We start from the raw sequence: 27,554 nt of genomic DNA on the forward strand, positions 1-27,554 counted from the left end.
CGACAACGATTCTGACACCAAATCTAATTATAATTATCCAAAAAGGCAAAAAAGTAAGACATATAGAAAGCACAATCCAAGCAGCAGACAAAAATGCGAGGAAACCAGTCGTATGATTTTTTTATAAATCTCTCTCTCTCTCTCTCTCTCTCTCTCTCTCTCTCTCTCTCTCTCAAGTGTAAGACGTCTGATTATATGAGACAGGATGGACTGAGTTCACAGAGTAAAAAAAGGTACTGATATTTCAATCTGGTAATCTCTCATCGCTGCAAACATTTTCTCACTGTAAATATTGCGCTGTAAAATCTTCATACATTTGACCTCACATTTTCTGACCGATGCTACATTCGTTGGATAAAGCAACAGCACTTTGTAGAAACAAACATACATTCCAGGAATATTTTCCCGTTAGTTGTGAATTTGTTGGGCATCGAGTTCTTAGTTTACCGTAGATAATCGGTCGTCAGTAGAGCATGTTTCATTTCAAGTCTTCTGTTGTGTTCACTTAAAAGATATCTTGGTCTCTTTGGTATTAGACACCTTCGAAGAGTTATGGTAAAGTGGAATACATAATGGATTTCGATGAAGTCACAATATTCCACTGAACATGTAAATGTGTAAACAAATTTCTGAGCGGACCAAAAAATACCATTAAATTTGAACTACTGAATTTCTAAGCATCTTGTGATGACTCACTGAATATTTGGAGATCTCGGATTCTTGCCTGAAGGGTGAAAATTCTCCTTTACTACGTCTTATTATCAGCAGTAATTTCGACATTAAACTTCGTCTGGTTTTGTGCAACACTTGCCTGTATGGAAAAACCATTGGGCATGTCATGGACGAGAAAATATAACGGAGGCAGTTAATATGTATAGCTACCCGGATGAAGCCTTGCAGTAAAAACCACAAGACTGAAAATAAAATACCTAACGCGAACAGAAAAGGAAAAAAAAAAACAAATGAAAACAAAATGCAATGAAAAGAGCGTAAAAATAACAAGGGAACCGGATTCAAGTTTAAATGGCTGAGTAAACAATGCATGGTTGTTCACTCGTCTTCTCCCTCTCTCTCTTTCATTCTCTCTAAGTGCACGCTTAGAACAACAAGAAAATGTACGTTTTCATAATGTCGCTGTATAACGTTTCAAATTGTTCTAGCGCCTAATTATGTTACATAAATTGGTTTGCTTTAATGTCGCGGAATCTCTCTCTCTCTCTCTCTCTCTCTCTCTCTCTCTCTCTCTCTCTCTCCAAACAAATATACAATATATATATATATATATATATATATATATATATATATATATATATATATATATATATATATATATATATATATATATATATATATATATATATATATATATATATTCCACGATGCTGATGTCAGACAATTTTTATACATAATTAAGTTCTAGAAGAATCAAATACTTTAAACTTTGAAGCCACAAAAATGCGCGATTTCTCATTGTTTTAAGCCTGAATTTAGAGAGAAAGATTTATATATATATATATATATATATATATATATATATATATATATATATATTATACAGTATATATATATATGTATATGTATATTTAGACAGATACAGATACGTAGATACGTCTAATGAACTTTTATTCCGTAAAGGCGAAAGAGCATCGACACAGGAGCCAGAAAATGTCATAAATGGACAATATACAAAAATGACTCTGCTTCATCTATATGAAACCATGCTTTCATAACGCCCCAACTTTAACCAGGCCTCATTAATAAAGGTTTGACAATTTGCCCATCGAAAAAGCCAATAAACCCATGCATATGCGTTCACGGGATGTATATAACCAAATGCTGCCATCAATACCATTCACGTGTGTCACCCTCATTCCGAATGTATATGTAATTGGAAACATACATCGCACGAATCTGACGGCATGTTATACCACCTGGATATTATTTCTACTTGCTTAATTATTACTATAATTTTCATTCTTTCATTATTATCATCAAAATGGTCAATAATATGCACGTTTATTATGGAGCTGTCAATACGCTCGTCTATATGATTAGCCTCTTTTAATTAGGAAAGATTTCGTATAAGGGAAATAGTGTCTCGAAGTTAGGGACATTACAATTCCTTATGGAATTAAAAAATAGATTCCATTCTGATGGCTTTTGTAAAAAAACGAGAAGGCGTTTGGCAACGTCCACAGTGCTTGCGGCAACATGCTATTCCCGTTCAACATTTGAAACTAATTGAAACTATGTATAAAGGGAGCAGATGCTAATCTAATGATGATGTGGAGTTTCGTATATTGAACTGGCAATACGCAATGCAAGTTCATAGTTGAAATGTTATGTCGCCTTCGGCGATTGACCTTCCCTTGGATTTCTTGTAATGAAAAAAGTGGTTGGAGATGAAAGTCCTTATTTAATAGGTGTAACGGCAGACCATTTACAGACATTAAATACTTAGATCATGTTTTTTTATTCGTTTTACCAGCAAAACTCAAAAGATAGGGCTTGCTTAAAGAAATGTATCGTACATGTAGACTAATGGAACTCTAGTTAAAATCTAAGAAAGACAGAAGTAATAAGGACAGTATGTGCTTAAAGGGATGGAATAGCATTAGGTGGAGGAAGAGTTAATAAGGTCAAGTCTTCCAAATATCTAGGAATAATGATATCCAATAGAGTTTCTCTTGGGTTGGAATTAAGTGACAGACTAAAGAAGGCAAATCACAATGGGCAGGCTGAATAAGATTTAGCAACCAAATAAGACTGCAATTTTATATGAAAGTAAGATTGCATATATCAATCTACTCGAATATATAATGCTATTCGGACAAGAACCATGGCATGACAATGAAAACTTTATCTGAATGATTTTATTTATTTAAGATTATGGGATTAAAATACAAAACATAACCAAGCAATATTCTCTGAAAAGTCACAGACTGTTTAACCCCCACTTGAGGAGGGGGGTGGGGGCGCCGGGGAAGAGGACGAAATTCTTGAAGAAACTGTACAAAAATAATTTGTTTCTATTGTGTACATTGGTTGCAATGTTATTAGTAAATAAATGGGGTGAAAAAATTTGGTTACAGTACCCCATGTCAACAATGACTGGATACCAATATTTTATTATTTATAACCTCTGAAAGTCACAAATTTAAATTTTCATTTAGCTGAGCCACAAGAGAAAACTGCTTTCACGAGCCAGCTCAGAGGAAGTTGAAAAGAACTGAGCTAGTCACTTGGCCTAGTGGTGGTAGGCAGGGGAGTGGATAAAAGAAAGAGAAAAAGGAATGAATAATGAGAAAACAGATCTAGGCAGCTGTCTGTCACTCCGACGAGTGGGAAAGAGATATAAGAACGGAAAAGGAGTAATAATGAGAAATTTACTAAGGAAAATGAGACGAAACAGATCAGGGCAGTTTACCTGCTAATCTAAGGGTGCGCCCACACTACGGTAAAACATGTCATAAACACTCTTCAGCAACTTACAACTTACATGTCACAAACATTTTGAAAACAATTCCACGACAGTAAGTGGAAAACGAATCTTTGGGAAATGCTGGTTAATCGTGTGAAGCACTGGTTAGGACTACCAGTACGTTATTACGTCGTAATCAACCTGTTTGTAACATGTCTGTGGTATGTTGCCGACGAGTGTTTATGACATGTTTCACTGCAGCGTCGATATATCCTACAACTTAATGGTAGTCCTTACCCGTGCTTCATACAATTATCCACCATTTGCCAAAGGTTTGTTCTCCAGTTAAGGTCGTTAACTTGTTTTCAACCTGTTTGTCATATGCAAACAATAAGTTGCCTAAATGTGTTTGCGACATGTTTTACTATTATGTGGACGCACCAGAAATTCTTAATGCCTTAGCTTGATAATGCCCATAAAAGAACACTGACAATAAAAGGAAAAACGCAGGCAATACGATTTCCGATTGATAGAAATCTGGAAAATGTGCCGCAATTAACCATGGCGCTTTAGTAGTTAAGTCTGTGTCAACATGGAAACAGGACGTCTAAGAAGGAAAGCGACAGAATATGGAAGTGGACAATACTGAGAGAGACTGAAATTTTTTCCAGTTTCTTTCATCAAGAACACCTTACACTGAACTAAGACAGAAATGTTTAAGTTTTATATTCAGTTTATGGAACAAGAATATCTTAAGAGTGGGTCCATACTACAGTAAAAATGTCTTACACACATATCCGTAATTTACTGCACAGACATCGCAAACAAGTTGTATACAAGTTAATGACTTTTTGTAGTTCTAAATATGGCTTCATACAGTTACTCAGCATTGGCCAAAGGTTCGTTCTCCACCTGCTTGTGATTCATAGGCGGTAAGTTGCCGCCGTGTGTTTAATATATTTCACTGTAGTGTGGACACTCCCACTGGTGTAAAGGCAGACAGTTTTCACGAGACTTACTTCCAGTTCCTACAGAAGACAATCTTTAGACGGAAAGACTACGAGATTCATTCCCGCCCTACAGCATAACGCCATGAACGTAGAGAAACGACAGAGGCACAGAACATGAAACTTCATTCCAGTTCAGTCATAGGGAACATCTAGGATACAAAAGAAAGACAAAGACATTGGACGATTATTCACGAACTTACCTTCATTTCTACCGGGTGGAGAGTATGAGGTAGTGTTGTCGGTGATAACCACATGGGGAGGATGGGGACCCCGGGGGCTCTGGCTCTTGTGTTCCTCCACCACAGACCCGATGAATCTCTCGGCCACAGCCCCGCCCAGAACCAGACTTTTCATTTTCCCTGGAAGGAGAACGATGCGATGAATTCATGAATTAAGACAAATAGTCAGCGGTTAAGTGCAAATGTTATTCTATTTCCCGGTGTTGCTTTACCTAAAATATCAAATCGGTAGGCTGAAGAAAAGAGAGAAGGAACAACCACGGGTAAGTGTGTTATCCAGAAATAGGATTTCACATAAACTGGCTTAGACTAGTTGTAATAGCCAAGTAAAAGTGCCATTATGGGAAAAGCGTCTCACAATAACTAACTGAAAAAATAATGGCAAATACAAACATGTAATAATTAATATGTAATTGAATGAGCATCTTCACGAGAGTTAAAGTGATATTACTCTAGTGAAACAATACTATGAAATGAAAATTATTGAGATAAAAACTACGTCAACTGTAGCATAACCTTTAGAAGATATTGCAGTAAATTTCAAGTGAAATAATAAGTGTGACGCTAAGCATAACAAAATATACCTCAATAAATGTCAGGGTATTTATTGGAAAATACTCATACTGTTCGGTGAAGAACACCTATAGAAAACTTTCACTTCATTTCTTCGTAACAATAGCAAAAACTAAAAGAGCTTTGAATGACCAGTATAGCAGAGTAGACAAAAGCTAAATTTCAGAACAAAAGAGGCTTCAGCAATATGAGTGGAGGGAAAGTGCTCATGCTAAAAGTATTTTTAATGCAAAACCTTCACAGAGGAAATCATGAACTCGAGAGGGAAGTGTGAAGCTTAAATAAACATTCATAAGGCATACAAGATTGCTTCAGAATATTGTCATGTACTCGGTTATAAATTTTGCACTTTATGAAACGCTTGTCAAGGCACTTATTTACTTCTATACAAGGGTAAGTTTTCTCTGCCGCCCTACCCCTTCATTGTTCAGACGTCCCTCAAAAGTATTTAACGGATGCACACGCGCATACATTTTCATTCAAGGTACAAAAATCAATAACCAAGTTTTCTGTGAACCAGCGGTAAAAGTAAGATAACAGGTCTACAGAGTGAAGGCTTTGAAAAATGTCGGAGGGTCCGAAGCAAAAGAGAAAAAGCAAATGAAAACAACAGAGAGAGAGAGAGAGAGAGAGAGAGAGAGAGAGAGAGAGAGAGAGAGAGAGAGAGAGAGAGAGAGAGAAATTTAATTTTGGATCCAAGAGAAAGGGGTTATCCGATCTGACAGGATAAGTCCCTTTAAACCATTTTTTTTTTACGTGAGAGCCATGGAGGCAAAGAAAAAAATATACCAATTAATTTTTGGATTTGCAACAAGTGATTGGCTACCAGGGGATCGTGGAAAGCCTAAAAATTGCTGGACTGTGCAGAGACTAGCACGTCATCCGGTGGAGAAAAGTGCAAGTTGTTAATACTGTGTTGTTTGTAAGAAATTTCCCAGATGACCGCCAAGCATCACGGGAAAGTTTTGTGGGACAGATCCATCAGTCAGTAGGGCAGAATTAGTTCCTCGTTGGACGAGTCGATAGAGTTCTCGACTAGAAATCTGCTAGGCGCGAGTTCGAATCTCCGGCCGGACAATGAAGAATTAGAGGAATTTATTTCTGGTGACAGAAATTCATTTCTCGCTATAATGTGGTTCGGATTCCACAATAAGCTGTAGGTCCCGTTGCTAGGTATCCAGTTGGTTCTTAGCCACGTAAAATAAGTCTAATCCTTCGGGCCAGCCCTAGGAGAGCTGTTTTAATCAGCTCAGTGGTCTGGTTAAACTAAGGTATACTTAGCTTAGTAGGGCAGAATTACTTGACTGAGGTATCCAAAATTGATGAATAATTCTGACATGAGGGAAAAGATCATCATATCAAAAATAGAAGGTAACTAATCTGGGAACCCTCTCAAGGTAAGAATGCGCTCAAAATCACGTTTCGCTACCATGGTGACAATTTTTTGTAATAACATACAGTGCAAAGAGTCCTAAATGGCCCACTACCTTATAAAAATGATCTCAAACTCGTGTTTGTCATGAAGCAACTAACACTATACTTTCACTCAGCATTTAACTGATTTAAACTTTAGCGTATCTTTCCCGAATAAATCACATTTTAAAATGATCATTCGAATTCATATTGCGCAGAACGCCATCTGCTATGGTGAAACTTTTGAGAATATTTTAATTTTTGGTCACTGTACAAATGCTTTAATAATAAACTTTTCCTTTTCAAAGGGCCACATCTTTGAAAAATAAAGATTTTTTACTTGTGAACGCATTTATAGACCCTTTGACATCGTACAACGCATTTATATATCAACACAAATCCGTGTACTTAAAAACCAAGTCTAAGCAGTTCTAGAAAGGAAGAAAAAACATACGTAAAATGTTTACTAATAGAGTTTACTAATATAATTTACCTACAAGCAAGGACTTGGGTCATGACCACGTAAAAAAAAAAAAATACTGATAATCAATAATTCAGTAGAGTAGCATAATCATTTGAACGCCATGACTATTGATGTGCATCGAGACAGAAAAGTGCCCACAAGGTCAGCAACTCTATCTGGAAAGGGTAATTTCCTTGTTAAAAACAAATACAGTGTATAGTACGTTCAAGATGTGACGAACAAGTTTTAGACGTTCCTGTGCCACAGCATACTAATCTCCTTAATGCTTTAAAACGTGTCAAACGCAATTCTGTATCGAGGAATCTTACGTTTGAAGCTGATGGGCTTTAGGCGACAATAATAATAATAATAATAATAATAATAATAATAATAATAATAATAATAATAATAATAATAATAATAATAATAATAACAGATATCTGAAAATATCCCTAACTTGCAAAAGTAAAACAACTTAAAAAAGGCATATTTTAATCACAATATTAATAATAATGATATACCATGAACATATGTTTCTGAAAATAAAAAAAAAAATCCGCTGGCAGCAAAAGAGAAAATAAATAAACAAAAGGCAAGACTCCAGCACTTACAAAAATGTCACACTGGACTTATTTTTCTCTTCCTTTCATGTCGAGAGAAAACCTGGGCGAAAGAAATTGGTAGAAGCAGCGACGTTAATGCACCATCTCCGGATTCTGCCTCTTTCAAAAGGACGGTCTTTGAAACATCATTAGAACTTGGGACAAAGAGACTTCGTCTCGGGATTTACTTTCAAACACACTTAAACAGCGCCATTATACGCAATTATTCCAAGAGTAGTGACTGACTTACAATCGTTATGGTTTATTTTAGAATGAAATCAAACAAAGCAGGCTTTTCAAACAATGTTGTTTCATTTCAAATACGTTATGGTGTTCACAAAAGTTGTGCTTTTAAATATTAACATCAAGCATCCAACTATAAGCTGCGTTGCAATGCATTAATATTGATTATACTTATGTACACACGTATCTACGCCAGCAATAAAAATAGATACACACAAACATTATAACACTTGGGTGTAGATTATTCCAATGGTAACCTGAATTCGATATCAGATATTTGTGGCACATCAATTATGAGCATAAAAACAGTCATCTACCGTATGTTTAAGTGACAAAACCAACAGTTTGCTGATGAACACGGTTAGTTTTATCATTTAAACATAGGTGACCTACTATCTGATTTACGTTACCTTGAGAATAACTGACACCCCGGGGTAATTACACCCGACAAGTACATCTTCAATACCTGTTTGCTTCAGATCGAGGACATGAAGAACACCCAGTATCTCATTCCTCCTAAACCTGCCACTTCATAAACAAAAACCTAAGGATCATCAAACAGGGCGTTGACGGCGTCCCTCGCTCTTATCCTATAAGTGATCTTGAGCTCTCACATTCATGCCTTTCTTTTCACGTTTTCCGAAAATTCTCCCCCAGATCACTTTGATTCAACTTTCCTCTTTCCTCTCTGAACTGCCAAATCTAAAATTCTTTTCAAAAACCCATCGCCCCTCATTCTCTCCCCATAACCAAATAATCTTAAAAAACAATGATCTTCCTTTTCATTTATACTAACCTGTTTTCTAAACAATGATCTTCCTTTTCATTTATACTAACCTGTTTTCTACTTTGTTTTATCTCTACGTTTCTCATCCTTTTATTCATGCTTACTCATATCACAAAAGTTTTCAATATTACATCTTACCATTTTTATCCAACATTTGCACCTCACTTCTATCATGGAAGGTTAACCTAATAATCACTTTATACATTGTAACCCATGCATCCATAGGCAATCTTCTCTTCCAAAAATTTTGGATAGGCACACCTTCCTGTAAACTGCATAATTTTTTTTATCCTTCAATTAGCAGTTTCATTCACTCCAGATAACTAAAAAAATCATCCATTCCGCATTCCTTCCCCATCCACACTAACGGTCATGGCTTTTTCTCCCAGGTTTGTATCATTTTATTAGTGTTTTTTCTTTTCTTTTTCCTCGTGGCCACTTCTATTTTTTTTTTCCTCTTAATTATTATTTCGCATTCTACCCTAGGCTTCTGTAGTCTTTCTTAACTATTATGTAATAAGACTAAATCATATGCGAAGACCCCACACTCCATTCACAACCTTTTCACACTTTCTAACCTTTGTACACCGGCTTTACCTTTTTTAACTGTGACTCACCATCTCGATTCTTTGCAGTATTAATTATAAATGCCATGAGAAAAAAATATAGACTCGCCATTTTATTTAATGGTAATGTCACTTCACTGAAAACTGACAAATGTAGATTTGGTGTCATGATACTAACAGGAGCTAAAGGTAACTTCCATTCAAGTTTCCGTGACAAGAACCTGAATGACTGGAATTTACACCCTTAAAAAGCTCTTAAGTTAAATTAGGGCACCACAAGAGGTAAGAGGTTTCTTGCTGAAACTAGTATAAAAACCACCTTAAACAATAATATAATTTAGCTACAAGAAAATCATGTTACGCATTTTCTATGAAAATAGATATTTTATTTACCTAGTCCCTAATGCTATTTTTACCTATCGCTGGCATAAATAGTCATAACCTTACGTAAAACTATAAATTCATCAATCAAAACATTCCCTAAATTTATCAATAATATTTTATTGTCAAGTTAATTACAAACTTTAAGGATGTAAATAGCGAAACATATGCAAGCAATTTCTTTTAAAAATCACTGATTGATTATGTTATTACTCTACATAATAAATGTGATGCTTTACATGAACGTGAATATGATCAAAACAAATTGGTTATGAATTTATAACTCCCGAATCAACATTCTAAAAATAACGCATAAATGCAGTTCCCTCGTATTTAATACTTCCGCTGCTGTTTTTCAGCCACACACTTTTCAACATTATTATTATTATTATTATTATTATTATTATTATTATTATTATTATTACGGTGATGATGATGATGCAAATACAACAAATGTTGATTAGAAGAATATTGTGTTTTTAGTAAGGTCCGTATTCATTCACGAGCGCAGCATTGGAATTACATCAAACAAAACCAACAAACCAGCCGAAATAAAATGCACACGAATAAACTCACTATATATATATATATATATATAGTATATATAAGTACCTAACTATATATATATATATATATATATATATATATATATATATATATATATATATATATATATATATATATATATATATATATATATATATATATATATATATATATATATATATATATATAGAGAGAGAGAGAGAGAGAGAGAGAGAGAGAGAGAGAGAGAGAGAGAGAGAGAGAGAAACCTGACGCATTATCCAGTCCCCAAATAATAACAAAAGTTCCACTGTATAAACTGGAGCCGTCAAGAGAAAACCAGTGAATTATCTAATAATGTCAATCAACTGGATCTGTAAACACATTTGCTTTGTGTGTGATCAGTCAACTGAGGCGACCGCTTTTTTATTACCAAATATGTTAGCAAATTACTCAACTGTCAATCATTACGTCAATTTGCCGCATTTTGTCCTGTCCAATTTTCATTTATAAATTACTCATGTTCTAATTTCGGACTCAGTGGTCTCATTACCTTAATACCTAACTTTCAAATAATTCATATAGATTTTTTCATTTTCTCATAACTTTTTTCTTCGTACAAGTCAGATATACATTGATAAATGCCTCGACAATTGTTCGTGCATTTATGAACACAAACAAACATTCATGTTCTAATATTCCAACCTAAACAATATTGTAAATCTTAGGTACAGTTTTTTATGGGCGATAAAATATAGTCATTTGCAGAAGCCGGTGGGACACTTTTCCTTGACAGTTTAATTAGGTTAACTCCTTCTCATAACATTCATTGTTTCGGAAAGTTTATCAACTGAAGGGTTTCACGATGAGACTTCTCGAACAAATTTTCTCTTCACAGATGATAAAAAAAGGCCATCTCATAACAACCCTCATATTTTTCGTCTCAGCTAGAGAAAGGGTTGTAGATCTCGACAAGGCAGCTTCATTGTCTTGACCTGAAGTTAAATTAGAAAAGAAATTTGCAGTTGTAGTTGAATGGGACTTCGAAGACCATTTACCTTCCAAACACCGAACTGCTTCCAAGAGGAGTCAAAGTTCCAGAGAGAGAGAGAGAGAGAGAGAGAGAGAGAGAGAGAGAGAGAGAGAGAGAGAGAGAGAGAGAGAGAGAGAGAGAGAGAGAGATTCTTAAGGAAAAAATGTCCTAAAAGATCTTCTACACATATTTTTCAACGACTATTCATGGGTGTGATTTCCTAAAACAGACTTCTAAGATATTACAAGCAAATTTCTATTACTGCCGTTCACACTTTCATCAAGTTGCCTTAAGGCTAAGATTATTCATAAAGGCGGATTTGATATTCTTTCGTTCTGTTGTCAGGATATAATTACAGTCTTTTTTTACAAATGAATTAGATATAATTTTCCTGACTAAATGGAAAAATGTCAAATTTTAGAGACGGGGAAACACCTGATAAACTACTTTACCTATAACGTTTTATTATCCCACCAATTAAGACCAATTATGAAGCATGCATTCCTAAAATATATGCAGTACATATGTGTATTCACTCACACACTCACACACACACACACACACACACACATATCACATATATATATATATATATATATATATATATATATATATATATATATATACATATATATATATATACACACACACACACTGAAAATCACTATAAGAAAATAGGCGTCAACAGAGCTGAACTATGACTAGCAAACTGCGAGCGTCGATTTGTCTTATTTGTAGCTCCGACAGATGAAAAGATGAAATATATGTGAATATCATGAGATGTATATGGAATCAGTGATAATAAAATCAAGAAAATGTAGCGTTTCTTTTTTCCTAAATGTTTTGGTAAGGCGCATTTAATAGTGGATGAATATAAAGCTATGCAGGATGGAATGATTCTCTCCAAGGATGAAACAAAGCTCCGAGATAAGGGGATTACTGAGCGTGATATACGGTTTGCTGACTTCATCATTTCAGGGACGACCCTGTTGGTGACTCAGCTGATTTGGCCTAGGACATTGACCTTGAAATTGATAATCGTACGAAGATAATTGAATAGATAGATGGGACAAGAATTGATGATCTCAGGAAAAAGGCTGATTTATTGGAAACTGCTGAGGAAGATGACTGCTCCTGATATATGGAAGAAAATACGGACATTAACTTCAAGAAAAGAACTTCAAGTAAAATTAATGCGAAGAAAAGGGAGGTTGTCAATAAACTTACATAGCATTAACTTACTGTATATATACAAGGCCTACAACTAATAGCAATGTTGTGTTAACTGTGCTGATAGAAGCATGAGAGATAATGTATGGTACATAACACTGTAGAAGGTGCTGTCACAGAAATGGTGAGGAGACTAAAACCACAGATTATGACCCGAAATGCTTCGTGATTTGGAGGACATGGTTAATGCACTAGGTGGCAGAAAAAGTATACCTTCGTTTAACCAGACCACTGAGCTGATTAACAGCTCTTCTATGGCTGGCCCAAAGGATTAGATTTATTTTACGTGGCTAAGAACCTAGCAACGGGACCTACACCTTATTGTGGAATCCGAACCACTTTATAACGAGAAATGAATTTCTATCACCAGAAGTAAATTTCTCTAATTCTTCATTGGCCAGTCGGAGAATCGAACGTGGGTCCAGCAGAGTGCTAGCCGAGAACGATACCAACCCTTCCAATGAGGAACTACTAGATGGCAGAAATTATCTACAGTCAATCCCTTATGTAAACAAGAAGAGAAATGTGTAATTCAAGAATCCTACCGTTAGTTGGACCATTCACATCATTATAACATTTGATCCTAAAATTAGGTTTATTCATGATAACGGTGATAAAATTATGTTACGTATGACACCCGTAACATATAATTTGTACTTTTACTAACAAAAATTCAGTCATGTTGAGAAGACATGTTAAGTTAAAAAATGGCGATAATCTTTATAGTAACTTCGCCGGCAGCAATGCAAGGAAAGAGTGAGCTGTTTCTGTCAAATGTATCAAATTTAAGAGACAGAGAGAAAATGCTGAACATAAGGTGATCTGAGGCGTTGCAAAGTTTTCCGGGTGGTAAACAGACCAGCCGTAAATATTGGTGATAGATACAAAGGGCAATGTCTTGAATAGCGTCAGTCGGAAATGGAACACTAAAAATTATATTTGATACAAGAGGTCTTGAGAGTAGATAGTCCGTGAAGTTATGGTTACATACAATTAATAGCTGGGTCTTATGGTTCCTTATAACTGGCTGAATAAACTCAATTATATTTTCCCATTAATATAAGATATACACTTTCCGGTAAAGACTACTCTTGCTATGAGTATGTGACAGCGAGGATCTAGTTAGTTATATGGAATGTAGTGTGTGAATAACGTTACAAATATGTGCACGTGAAAATATGAGTGAGGGTCCTGCTCCTTTGGCGTAGATGGGACCTAGTAGAGAAATCTAAGATATATATATATATATATATATATATATATATATATATATATATATATATATATATATATATATATATATATATATATATATATATATAGTCTGGACTGACTTGGGTCAGCAGGGAGAATTATGTGCTGGCCTGGTAATGGCACTTCTGCTGCAAACTCATATGGGTCTGTCACGATCCAAGTGCATGGAAACAGCATGATAGAACACTGAACCAATGTGCCGGAAGTGCCCAGGTTCCGGTGGGGTATGTACTTGTGCGTGTGCGATCTCCCATGGGATATTTATGAGAGGAACAGTGACTCTCACAGGGAGGCTGCCTCGATCTGGGGTGGCTGGCTGATACGTGCTTTCAGCCGGGTGTAGTGTTTAAAGAAACCGCCACTATGAAGACACATTATCTGGGCCATAGAAAAAGTAAGTAAGTTTGCCCAGTGACATTTACATCTTTTCCAGACTTTAGAGTGAAAACCCCTGGTTGGGAGGCAGTGAAATTAATTGATGTCTACATGATGAGTTTTCCCATTGTGCATTTTTCTGTTTTGGATATTCATGACAGTTAACATCATTTCAAGTTTTAATAAAATGATATGTTTCTTTCAATAGGAATTCGAGTTTCGTCCTGAGAGGACGAATATTTGAAGTGGTGTTTTTACTCTTACATACTATATGACATATATTGTGGTCTAGAATGAGTATGACCTTAATACTTGCTTTGATGACCAGGGTGTTATTCACTAGTATTGCTTGGTATAGAATTAGCCATATGCTCGTTTGTTAAACAGTATTTCCTCTGGTTATGTTTTCCATTGATAGGGGTGTGAATTGCTCCATTTCATGAATCACTTTCGTTAAATTTGCAAATAAAGTCTAGTTTTGTACGTCAGTGTCTAATTTCAGTAGGCCTTTGTTGTAAAGACAGATACAGTGAGAGAAGTCGACAAAGGGGAAAGAATTTGCTGACGCAAGGGGACACAGCTACCAGAGACGTCGTAGGAAAAGTAAGACATTTGATTCTGTTCTTAAAACAGCTACCAGAGACGTCGTAGGAAAAGTAAGACATTTGATTCTGTTCTTAAAACAGATACATCAATAAAAGATAGCCCTTTTTGACCTGGGAAGGGCCATTAACAGTGGTTGGCAGCGGTGTTAGATAAATAGATAGTTACGGTTATGCCTCCGAAGAGACATATTTTAGTAATGCTAGTATTAGCATCTCGGAATAGGTTTTGTTGGGGTCAGTGATTCAGCTTAGGAAGCTGTTGTTGAGTGAGATGCGGCGAGTCAGTTTTCTCGAGGCATTTCTCTGTGTGTGTTTTAATGATGCGCCATGGGGTGCAGGGTTTAATATGGGTATTAATAGGGCATTAGTTCATATTGGGGAGTGTTTTTGACATATATAATGTGTATAGTGTAAAGTAATTGCAGTATCGTGACCGCTTGTGTGTGTTAAAACAAGCGAAATATGCAAGGGTTTTTCTCCCTCTCTCTGTCTGTGGTGAGAGGATTCTCGTTTGCCTTTAAGCAGAGGTGTACGCAAGTGTTATTTTTTTTTATTTGTTAAATTTAATATAAGATTGGACTTTTCATTACATCGCAATTAATATTCGGGTGGTGGCTGTAGTGACGTCATCGCCTGATTGACGTGTCAGTGACGTCATTAGTTTGGGCAGAGTCTCTTGCCTTCCCTGCTATACCCTGTATGCAGCGCACTTGAATTATGGGCATGTCTTATACCTTTTGGGGTTTTTTATATAAGCAATCGGCAATTTGCATTGGTGTTTAGGATTTAATAAAGGGAGTATTATATTGTTGTCTTATCTGTGGGGACTTTGATTATTGGATAGTAATTTATTTGGAATTTGTTTAATTACTGTGTGTAAACATTTCTTATGCAAGTGGGTACACATTTCTTGGATTTTTTATTTAAAACTTTTTTTTTTCTTTTTTTATAATTACACACGCATGTGCGATATTTTGGGTACATACGTGTGTGTATGTAAAGAGGGGAGTGGTTGCTATAAGATTACTCGGCAATCATTGGCCCTGGCAACAGGAGAGGCGAGCTTGTCTCTTCAGGGGTTTTGGGCATTCAGCAGTTTTTCTGCGTGCTTCAGCATACCTTGGATGGGGTGACAGGTGGTGGGGTTGGGGGGGGGAGTGAGGTGTTGCACTGAGGGGGCGAGGGATGAATTCTTTTCCTTTCTCTCTCTCTCTCTCTCTCTCTCTCTCTCTCTCTATCTCTCTCTCTCTCTCTCTCCTGTTAAGATAGTTGCTTCAATTGTATTGCCCAGCATTTTTGACATTTTATATTCCACCCCTTCTCATGCTCCAATTCCTATCCAAGCTCAACTTAGACTTAAAGGGCATCAGGAGGGTTACTGTTCATCACAGAGACCTCGAAAGGGCAGCGGGAGTATCACCATTCATCTCAGCGATTTCAATAACTATGGATAATACACTAACATCTGTCGTTTTCAGTTACTTTTACATGTCACCCCCTTTCCACTCCACCCCCTTTGGTACCAATGATGTCTTACCCCCACAGTATTCTTTTCCGGATAGTAAGTCATATGTATACTCAAATGAGGTATGATAAATTCGTAGAGTTTATTTAGTTACTAAGTCTAAGGGCAGAACCAGCCCTGTTTCAGAGAAGCCCTTCCCACCTACTCCTCCAATGGTGCTAGTGATAGTCTTACCCCACCCCACAGTATTCTTTTCGAGATAGTAAGTCATATGTAAACCAAGTTTAGATGAAATTACTCAATGTGTTTCAGAGTTATGCTGGAACACACATACATCCATTATATTATATATAAATATATATATATATATATATATATATATATATATATATATATATATATATATATATATATATATACATATGAATGAATGAAGACTTTAGGACAGGGAAAATGGAACACTGGGTGTAAAACCTAACCAGTGTCATTATATCTAAGACATCTTCCAAACGACTAATACCTAAATGGTAAAGATGCAGATTGTTGGAAACCAATATTCACACCTAACAGGTAGGAAAAGAGTAAGGAGCAGTAAATTTAATAACGCCTGAGGTCAGACCTTTATTTACAAATCTTATCATCTGTGAGGGTGACCTCATGTCTTTTGCCCTCATTCCAAGTCCATTATTTTGTTCTTTGAATCGATAAATTTTAAAAATTTCTTTTCAAATTAATGGGTCTAGTTTATACATGCCTTGACTGATATTCATATTCTTACGAGAGCCGAACACGAATTTTCGTACATGTTCGTGAAAACAATCATACAAGCAAAAAATATAATTTATTCCAATAACATACGAAAAAGAAATATTATAAAGACCAGTTTTATAAGAGTAATCTTTTTTGAGAACTTGAATCAGTTGTCTCTTTAATTTACTCTTGTTATTTTCAGTCTTCTTTCTTTATATGCCAGAAAAATTTTATGATGGACAATAAACATATGCCACTACCTTGAAGTTTTCTGTAGCCGGCAATTTATTCTTCCTCCAAAATAATCTTTTCTTCATTTACGATCTAAATAATCAAGACAGTATCTTTTGTGTGATACAGTTTCGAGTACAGTGTGATAAATAAACTAAAGAAATGGATCAATAAACAAAGAGGGATGCAAACAATAACTTTCCAACCTGGCTTTCGGGTTTATTCTCGTAACAGTGACTTACCTCTTTGTTTGGATAGAGGGAAGGTACCAGCAGGCCTCAATTCACCTTCACCTGATGAGCTGACCCGGAATAAGGAGGTAACCTAAACGCGTAACTCCACATTGCGGTCCTGGACTCTGAAAAGAATGGGAAAGAGGTGTAAGATAATATTAAAAAAAAAAACTAATTTATCTTAATATCCACATCTATAATAGTATCAATTCAGTATGATACACCAGGCTTTAAAATGTGAAACTTAATAATGCTACATATATATCATCAATGATGTTGCTTAACAATACGTATATTACAAATCCTTACATAAAATTTTTCATAAACATTACAGAAACGTGAGTTAATTTTTTCTTCATTAGGTAATAGTTATTTACTAGTTTATTTGGATATTTCCAGCTCTTATAATAAAAAAAAGATCAGGATATTATCAGAGCACATTTATTTTGAGCTACACCATAATCTAATGGAAATCACTGGATCAAAAAATGTGCAGTATTCTGGAAACAGATGAGAATATAAAGAGTTTGCATTGCAGTGAGTAAAAACTATATTTTCTCGTATGAATTTAGAGAATCACTTTAAAAAATTAACCCATTTCGAAGTTAATGAAGGCTCTGCACATACTACTTTAACGATCTTCGAATAACAACTAAATGTATGAATAATTTTACTTTTACCACTTTAATTGCCTCCAAATTCCATTACATTCAAACCTCCGAACAGAAGCGACAATCTTGAATGACATTTCGGAATTAATGTCTAAATCTCAGTGAAAAAGAGGAAATTGATTGCGACATGTGGATAGGAACGGAGGCACCTCGAGACCCTTCTTTGTCACATTCCATTCGTAGCGACCGGAATCTTATTAGCATAAGGATGATGTGATAAATTTAGAAATGAAATAAAAAAGAACATCTACACTGGCGTGGAAGCAAAACATCACTAATACATACTACATCTGTTCCGCCTATAACAGTTGAATTATGGATGAGTACCATGTATAAAATACTTTCCAAAGTCTTATCAGTTTAAAAAAATTAAAAATATATCTTGATATTCAATAATCAAAAGTTATTATTAAAAAATTACAAATATATCTTGTCGTGTGGTATAATGAATATATATATATATATATATATATATATATATATATATATATATATATATATATAATATAAATATAAAAAATTTGCTTTGTATATAAAATTATATATATATATATATATATATATATATATAATATAAATATATTATACATATATATATATATATATATATATATATATATATATATATATATATATAATATATAAAAATAAAAAATTATGTATATATATATATATATATAACAAGAAATAAAATTAAGAGAAAACGACAGGTTATGCTGACAAGTGCTCAAAACCCGGATATGAAACTTCAGAGCAACGAAAAGAAAAAAATAAAAACAATAAATGTTATCAAAGAACTTTGTACCATACCGGAAATAGGTCATCGCCATTCAACCTCAAGAACTTTTATGTCTTTCGGTTTATGTATAATAAACCTCACGGTATGCGTCAATAAAGTGCAGGTGGCCTAAATAAACCAAGGCCATAAAGACCATACCGGATGGTCCATCAATTTTATTCTTATTATTATTATTATTATTATTAAACCGTATCCATGTACCTAAGAATAAAACAAATAGAAATCAATTGTATACATGCTTCTATAAAATGGCTCATATCTAAATAAAATTAAAGAACCAAGAACGATACCAAAGATATAAATCTGGAGGAAAGTAAAAAATGTAAGCAAATAAATAAACGAAAGTATTTAACATATAAAAAAAAGTAAAACATCAAAGTGAAGGAAATAGCGCTTTCAGGAAACGTTAAAGGTTCTCTTAAACATATTTACAACATGTTAGTGTCTCCTATTTGGAAAAAAAATATCCAGTCTCATCGTAATTTATTTTCCTTTCTAGCTGTGAAATTGTGGTCACTGGTCGATAAAACTCCGACCCGGCAGATTAATGTGGCGGCGTTGTTGTAATAAATAAACAAATAAATAAATAAATAAATAAATAAATAAATAAATAAATGCATATATACATATATATATATATATATATATATATATATATATATATATATATATATATTATATACATATATATACACACACATATATATATATGTGTGTGTGTCCCCATGTATTTATGTACAGATCCATGTTATAGTTTTACCATATGTTACTATAAAAAGTAAGTATACCTTAATTAAACCAGACCACTGAGCTGATTAACAGCTCTCCTAGGGCTGGCCCGAAGGATTAGATTCATTTTACGTGGCTAAGAACCAACTGGTTACCTAGCAAACGGGACCTACAGCTTATTGTGGAATCCGAACCACATTATAACGAGAAATGAATTTCTATCACCAGAAATAAATTCCTCTCATTCTTCATTGGCCGGTCAGAGAATCGAACGCGGTCCCAGCAGAGTGCTAGCCGAGAACGATACCAACCCATCCAATGAGGAACTATGTTTTACTTAAGCGTGATAACAGTATAACGAGATCGCAAGAGGTCTTCCGGGAAGACAAATACAAAACGGATATATATACCAGAAGCAAATATATATAGACATGTTAGGGGAAGTGTCTGCTAGTTGGCACTTGTGAACAAGGAAAAAATCTTATATTATTGGTTGAAGCCAAACAAATTAACCTACAACTCCTCCAAATAAAAATAAAAATAAAATTAATCTATAACACCTTTAAATAAATATAAAAATAACTCATAAAACTGCCATACTAAATAAAGCGGCACCTGAAATTAAGTAATAGTTCATTTACGCCCTAACGAAAATATGGACGGAGTCACGTCCAGTGAACCAAAATACAAACTCCATGAAATCTTTGTTTATGGAATTCCTCGATAAAAAAAAAAAATCAATATTAATTTGCTGTTTCCTAAGTAAGGTATTTCACTAAACCTATCCGTCACAGTTTCCTAACAAATATTGGTGTCCTTTGAGTGAATGTTAAGATCTTGGCGTGAGAATCGCGCATAATTTTTTTTTTTTAAGTCAAGTTCAATATAATTCTTTAAGTCATACTTTAAATCCTTTCCTCACAGCTTACTTTCTTATATTTTCGAACACAAAAAAAAAAAATAAAGTATTGCTGTAAAGTAAGCAAGTTTTTGGAACTGAACTGAGAGCGCGTGCACGGATGTGTATAAGTGTGTATGTGTTCGTGTCAGCGAAGGACAGTGTTCATCCGTGCCCTATATTTATACCATAACTGGCATGAATATTCTCTCTCTCTCTCTCTCTCTCTCTCTCTCTCTCTCTCTCAAAAACTTCAAGGTAAATAACATTTAATAACCTTATACTCCATCCCAGCAGAGCATGCTTTCGACATTATTAATTAATATTATGGAACTCACAAATTTACAAGATTTCCTTTCCTAACGCGTACTTTAAGCCGCAAAATACAGCATAGAATATATCGGTGCATTTACCAAAAGATAAAAAAAAAAAAAAAAAAGGCAAGCGAGCGCATGCAATATAACGTTTTCGCTTTGCTCGTTCTCGTGGAGGCCACATAGAAAAAAAGATGAAATAAAAAGCATGAATATGAAAAATCTTAGCAACCTAATTCCATCGAGGCAAATCCAATAAATCCAATGGAGTTTGAACCAATAAAGTTGACGTCATTTCCTGCCTTTGATGTCTTGCGACTTCTTTCCCTCGACCTACTAACATATAACGGAGGGTCGGCCTTTGTCGAGTAAGAATAGCGACTAAGTAAATTACCAGTTCTTTTCATAAAGCTTGAAGCTGGAGGAAAAGTCTCCGTTTAATACTTCGATGGTCAGATCTTTCTTAAAATCATACTTTAAATACTAGTTCTGGAAGGCATCAGCTTCTTCATTTGTGGATAACTGTAGCGTACTGCCTTCACAGCTTAATTATAGGCATACTGTCTTCACATCGTTAACTATAAGCATACTGTCTTCACATCTTAACTATAAGCATACTGACTTCACATCTTAAATATAAGCGTACTGTCTTTACATCTTAACCATAAGCATACTGTCTTCACATCTTGACCATAAGCATAATGTCTTCACATCTTAACTATAAGCGTACTGTCTTCACATCTTAACTATAAGCGTACAGTCTTCACACCTTAACTATAAGCGTACTGTCTTCACATCTTAACTATAAGCATACTTAACTATAAGCATAGTGTCTTCACATCTTAACTATAAGCGCACTGTCTTCACATCTTAACTATAAGCGCACTGTCTTCATATCTTAACTACAAGCATACTGTCTTCACCTCTTAACTATAAGTGTACTGTCTTCACATCTTGACTATAAACGTACTGTCTTCACATCTTGGCGATAAGCATACTGTCTTCACATCTTAACTATAAGCGTACTGTCTTCACCTCTTGACTATAAGCGTACTGTCTTCACACCTTAACTATAAGCGTACTATCTTCACATCTTAACTATAAGCGCACTTCTTCACATCTTCACTATAAGCGTACTGTCTTCACACCTTAACTATAAGCGTACTATCTTCACATCTTAACTATAAGCGTACTGTCTTCACATCTTCACTATAAGCGTACTGTCTTCAAATCTTAACTATAAGCGTACTGTCTTCACATCTTAACTATAAGCATACTCTCTTCACATCTTAACTATAAACGTACTGTCTTCACATCTTGACTATAAGCGTAATGTCTTCACATCTTAACTATAAGCATACTGTCTTCATATCTTAACTATAAGCGTTTTCTCTTCACATCTTAACTATAAGCGTACTCTTTTCACATCTTAAGTATAAGCGTACTATCTTCACATCTTCAGTATAAGCGTGGTGTCTTCACATCTTAACTACAGGCATACTGTCTTCACATCTTGACTATAGGCATGCTGTCTTCACATCTTAACTATAGGTATACTGTCTTCACATCTTAACTGCAGGCATACTATCTTCACATTAACTATAGGTATACTGTCTTCACATCCTAACTACAGGCATACTGTCTTCACAACTTGACTATAGACATACTGTCGTCTTATCTTAACAACAGTCGTACTGTCTTGACCTCTTAATTATAAGCATACTGTCTTCACATCTCAAAATAAGGGTTTTTGACCACCTTTTTTCTAATTTTCCCTAACTACTGCTCTCATTTCTTCTTTATAATACTATCAAGTAGTGTGTTGCACCCCATTTACTTATTTAGTGGGGAGGAGGTTTGCACAGGTATCTCGAAAGTTCTTAAAGTCATGAAAGCCAGAAAAGCCAACTCATTTTCTTGTTGTCAATGGTGGCTCATTAGTTTTTTACACTTGATATAGTTTGAGTAAATTATATAATCTTTCCATTACTTTTTATAGCCGTATTTTGGTGTTCAAAAAAAACAGCAATAACCACTGAGTAACTGCTGACTTCTTTTTAAAAACTGCTAAAATGGCTTTTAATTCCTGCTGTAAAGACAATGATTTTGGGGGGACGGACTAAATGTATTATGAGAGATTCCTCTTCCAGGAATTAAAGCCCCCGGGTAAGTCTCCTATCATTCAATCCTTAATAATTCTGAGATGCGTTAGTTGACAACAGAGAGGTCTTTGTCCATTTTCATCTTCAGCTGCTAAAGCGATTAATCAAAAGCAAATAAAGAAACGTTCCTCCTCATTGTAGTAAACAACGTAATTATATATGAAGACCTTGCAGTATGTCCCCCTTTTGCTAATAACAAAGACGACCCTTCCCGATCTGTTGCAATCAACATCCGATATACAATTCAAGAAGGCGCCATGATAGTTGTTGACGAGTCGGCAGCTTCTTTGTCACTAAACGCATAACAGGTCCTTCCATCTAACCCCCTAAACCTTAGAGCATCGGCGTATCGATCTTGAATATGGCCAACTGCAACGAGTGTTTCAATTTCCGTTGGTAAGGATGAGGGGGAAGTTGGTTTTAAGAGACATCATCTTAACTGCTAATTATAGATCAAATGCCGTGATTACGCGATCCCTGGTAATAGACAGGGAGATCCCGCCCCAGTTCTTTGAGCTCAGGGAAGCTGAACCAAACAGAACACTGTTGATTCCTGCGCTCGGAAGGCAAGAGAGGAGGGAGGCGCCCGGGGGACGGACGAGGAAGAGACCGGGTTAAAGAGTGGTAGCGGTTGAATATTTCATGCTCTTTAATATCTCAGCTCAGATGTCATACTAAGGTTAGGGGATCGAAGGGCGTCCTGTAATGGCTTTCACATCCAGCTCTCTCGGTTCCGGGTGGGTTTGAAGGAGAGAGAGAGAGAGAGAGAGAGAGAGAGAGAGAGAGAGAGAGAGAGAGAGAGAGAGAGAGAGAGAGAGACTGTACAGTCCTAAAAGACATGATAAAGCACAGCTACTGAACGCCAAAGTCAACACAGTGTATGATGTACTTTATGTAAAGCCTTATCAAATAACTAGTTCATAGGGGAATTAGATTTACCTAAGTAATCAAGCGTCACCAGTACCATAGCCAAAGTATGAGATCTGCAAATGGGATTACTTTAAATTAAATGTTCTAATTCCGCTCACAGCGGAAATATTGTCAAGTATGAAAGAAAAGAATATATACTAAATAATATTGGAAGTAATGATGTGACCTGTATCTACAAAAAATATAAATACATACGTTACATAATGATACATATTTTCAAATCTCTATGCGTGTTATCCTCCTGCAATTTAAAATATGCATTATAAAATACTTTTATAAATGTTAGAAAAGATTTCTATTGAGAGGAACATACACAGGTATATATGTATATATTAATATATACATACATATACACATATATACATATATATACATATCAATATATATATGTATATACATATTTATAAATGGATGTATGTATATATGTATGTATGTGTGCGCGTGAGTACGTTCCAGCATAACTGTGAAACACATCGAGCAATTTCATACAAACTTGGTATACATATGACTTCCTATTACCAAAGATGGTGGGGCTGGAAAGGGCTTCCCTGAAACGGGGCTGGTTCTGCCTGAAGACTTAGTAACTAAATAAACTCTATGAATTTATCATACCTCATTTCGGTATACATGTGGCTTACTATCTGGAAAAGAATACAGTGGGGGTAAGACATCACTGGTACCAAAGGGGGTAGGGGTGGGAAGGGGGCGACATGTAAAAATATCCAAAAAAGATAGATATTAGCATCTAATCCATAGTTTTCGAGGTCGCTGAGATGAATGGTAACATTCCCGATGTTTTTCAAGTCCAAGATTAGTCCCAATAGCAAGGGGGGTGAGAAGGGGTGAAAAATAAAGTGTAAAAAGTGACAGATATTAGTGTCTCATCCATAGTTTTCGAGGTCGCTGATATGAATAATGACACTCCCGACATCCTTTAAGTCTAAGTTCAGCCCCGACAGGAAGGTGAGAAGGGGTGAAACATAAAATGTCAAAAATGCTGCTCAATGTAACTTAAGCAACTATTTTAACAGGAGAGAGAGAGAGAGAGAGAGAGAGAGAGAGAGAGAGAGAGAAGAGAGTCATTCAGATTTTTCCTGAGAGAGTTAATCGGTTGTCATTCAGATTTTTCCTATATATATTGGTATATATATATATATATATATATATATATATATATATATATATATATATATATATATATATATATATAAATATTTACTGTATATATACATATGTATATTACATATATATACAATATATATATATATATATATATATATATATATATATGTATGTATATATATATATATATATATATATATATATATATATATATATACTGTATATAATATATATATATATATATATATATATATATCTATATATATACATATGTACACACATATATATACACATATATACATATATATATATACATATATATATATATATAATATATATATACAGTATATATAGATGTATATATGTTTGTATGTTAGTGTTTGTGTGTGTACATGTATTTAAATGCAAGATAAAAATTTCATAACCTTGAAAATTACTGTTAAACGAAAGACTAGTACACACATCAGAATGCCTGTGCAAGGGTTCAGCGATGACACCAATTACAAGACTGCTTTTTACCCTCACTCTCTCTCTCTCTCTCTCTCTCTCTCTCTCTCTCTTCAGCATCATTACCTTCACTTCTATCTCCTTTAAATCCACATCACATATTCTCCTTGTTCCTTTTCCCCCTTTCCTTCCCTTGCAAGCTTTGCCTGTGCAGAACTCTTTGCCATGTTTAGATTAGAATATCTTGGCGAGTGAAATTCACTTCATGGCACCTAGAAAGAAAAAAACGATGGCTCGTAGGCTAAGACACTGTTGGGGTTATGTTCAGGGACTTGCAATGGATACAGTTTCATAATAGATAAGGCAATAATAATTATAGCTGGTATATTGGCTGTTTTTTGTTTACCACGTAACTAAACTCGAAATATTTAGTATATAATTTCAGAGTGGCTTCATGTTAAGTGCCTTTACTGTTAATGGGTGGAACTTGACGAAAATACTAAAAATAGTTTTTAAAACCAATTATCAACATACAATTTCCAGTTGCCAAATTTCGAGATTCTGCTGCTCATGTAGCCGTTTATCTGTATTTTTGCACTCGCAAATTTTGTACTATATGACATTTTTCATTTGTGGCAATGCTGATAACTCCACATCCCACCATTGTCCTGTATTGTTGTCACTTTCAAATTCTACCTTCCATATTGCCAACATTACTCAAGTTAAAACCTTGAGAAGATTCAGAAGTGGAATATATGAGCTTCACGAGGATTATGTGGTAGAATGGAAAAGTGTAACGTTGCAGAGTATATTTCCTCGTAATTATGATCTGGCAAATCTGCATGTATGTTACTTTGAAGGAAGATCTCTAAAACCGTAAATACCCAATTCTTAAAAAAAAAAAGCTTGAATTTTAAAGGAAAGATAAAAAAATTTTCTTGCGAGGATAAAAGCAACAATTATATAAAAACAGAAGGCAAGTAAACGATGGACTACAAAACAACAAGGGAAGGTTACAATATTAAATTAGACTTGAGCAAATTCATATGCAACTCTCAGAATTTACAACTGAGAGTAAAATGACAATAAATAGCAACGCCTCTGTTACGCCAATAATTCATGCAGAAGAACCTGCCGATGGTTGATGTTAGGAGTTGGAAACCTCATCCTCTGTTTGATCTAGAAACACCGGAGTAGCACCTCCTGAAGCAACGTCACTCAGTGGAAAAGGTGTTGAGTAGAATGCATATAAATGCACGTCCGATGTGTGATGACTACTTGCACAAAGAAAATGGTTATGAGAGAATCGTTAAAATATTAAAGACAACTGGATGGTTTTGAGAATACGTGGTATAGCTGATAAATTGTTGAGAGCCAGGATATGTGGATGAGAGTAACTGGCTTGGTCTTCGTTGATGTTCAATACCCTTACGGACAGAGTGATGACATATATCAGAGAGAGAGAGAAAAAAAGGAGAAGCTTGCATATTGCAGGATAGGAAAATAAGTTGTGAGTGGGGTGCAGGATGGCTGATGTTTCCGATGATTAGATGACTAAGAAGCAGTGAATGGAAATTGCAGAAGACGGTCAAAGAATTTGCAAGAGAAAACAACTGAGAGCAAGTGCTCGCATGAGCAGGGTTTCGAAGGCAAGCGAGAACCAGGAGGATAACGCTATGAATACGGATAAAGGAAGAATGGAAGTAGTTAATGGGATAGACATGTCCTTCACACCACCCCAGTGGTACGAATGGTACGAGATATGTGCCCGCTGGGCTTCTGTGGGTACCATATGAATTGGAAGGCCCAGGCCTCCTATATGAAAGGGACTTTGTGTTGCAGAGCATTAGAGATGTTAGTGATAATAGTGACGTCCACAGAAACAAACTTCAAAACGAGTCTGTTCTAAATATATTGCAAAAGAAGTTTCCAACAGGAGTAAAGTTTTACTGGCATCTTCATGGGCAGCTTCCAATTCAGCCAATCCAGGATCTTCTCATGAAGTCCCATGTTTCAGTAGCAGTATAAATCTCCATGTCCCCTCGGCTTCGTGAGAAATTTTTCAGTGGTCCCTCCACAAGTC

At 35.2% G+C, this 27,554-nt stretch overlaps 1 protein-coding gene across 10 annotated transcripts in view; it reads right to left on the reverse strand.

Annotated features, from left to right (window-relative positions):
• LOC136851902 (uncharacterized) overlaps positions 1-27,554 on the reverse strand; it is a 633,848-nt gene that overhangs the window by 91,264 nt on the left and 515,030 nt on the right. For all 10 annotated transcript variants that reach the window (XM_067126255.1, XM_067126250.1, XM_067126248.1 and 7 more), the window contains 2 exons: positions 17,409-17,524; positions 4,632-4,790 (listed from right to left, as the gene is read on the reverse strand). In XM_067126255.1, the coding sequence (XP_066982356.1) occupies positions 4,632-4,785 (154 nt within the window). In that variant the 5' untranslated portion in view covers positions 4,786-4,790; positions 17,409-17,524. The remainder of the gene's footprint in view (positions 1-4,631; positions 4,791-17,408; positions 17,525-27,554) is intronic.

Source organism: Macrobrachium rosenbergii, chromosome 24 (genome assembly GCF_040412425.1).
Source record: "Macrobrachium rosenbergii isolate ZJJX-2024 chromosome 24, ASM4041242v1, whole genome shotgun sequence".
Lineage (NCBI taxonomy): Eukaryota > Metazoa > Arthropoda > Malacostraca > Decapoda > Palaemonidae > Macrobrachium > Macrobrachium rosenbergii.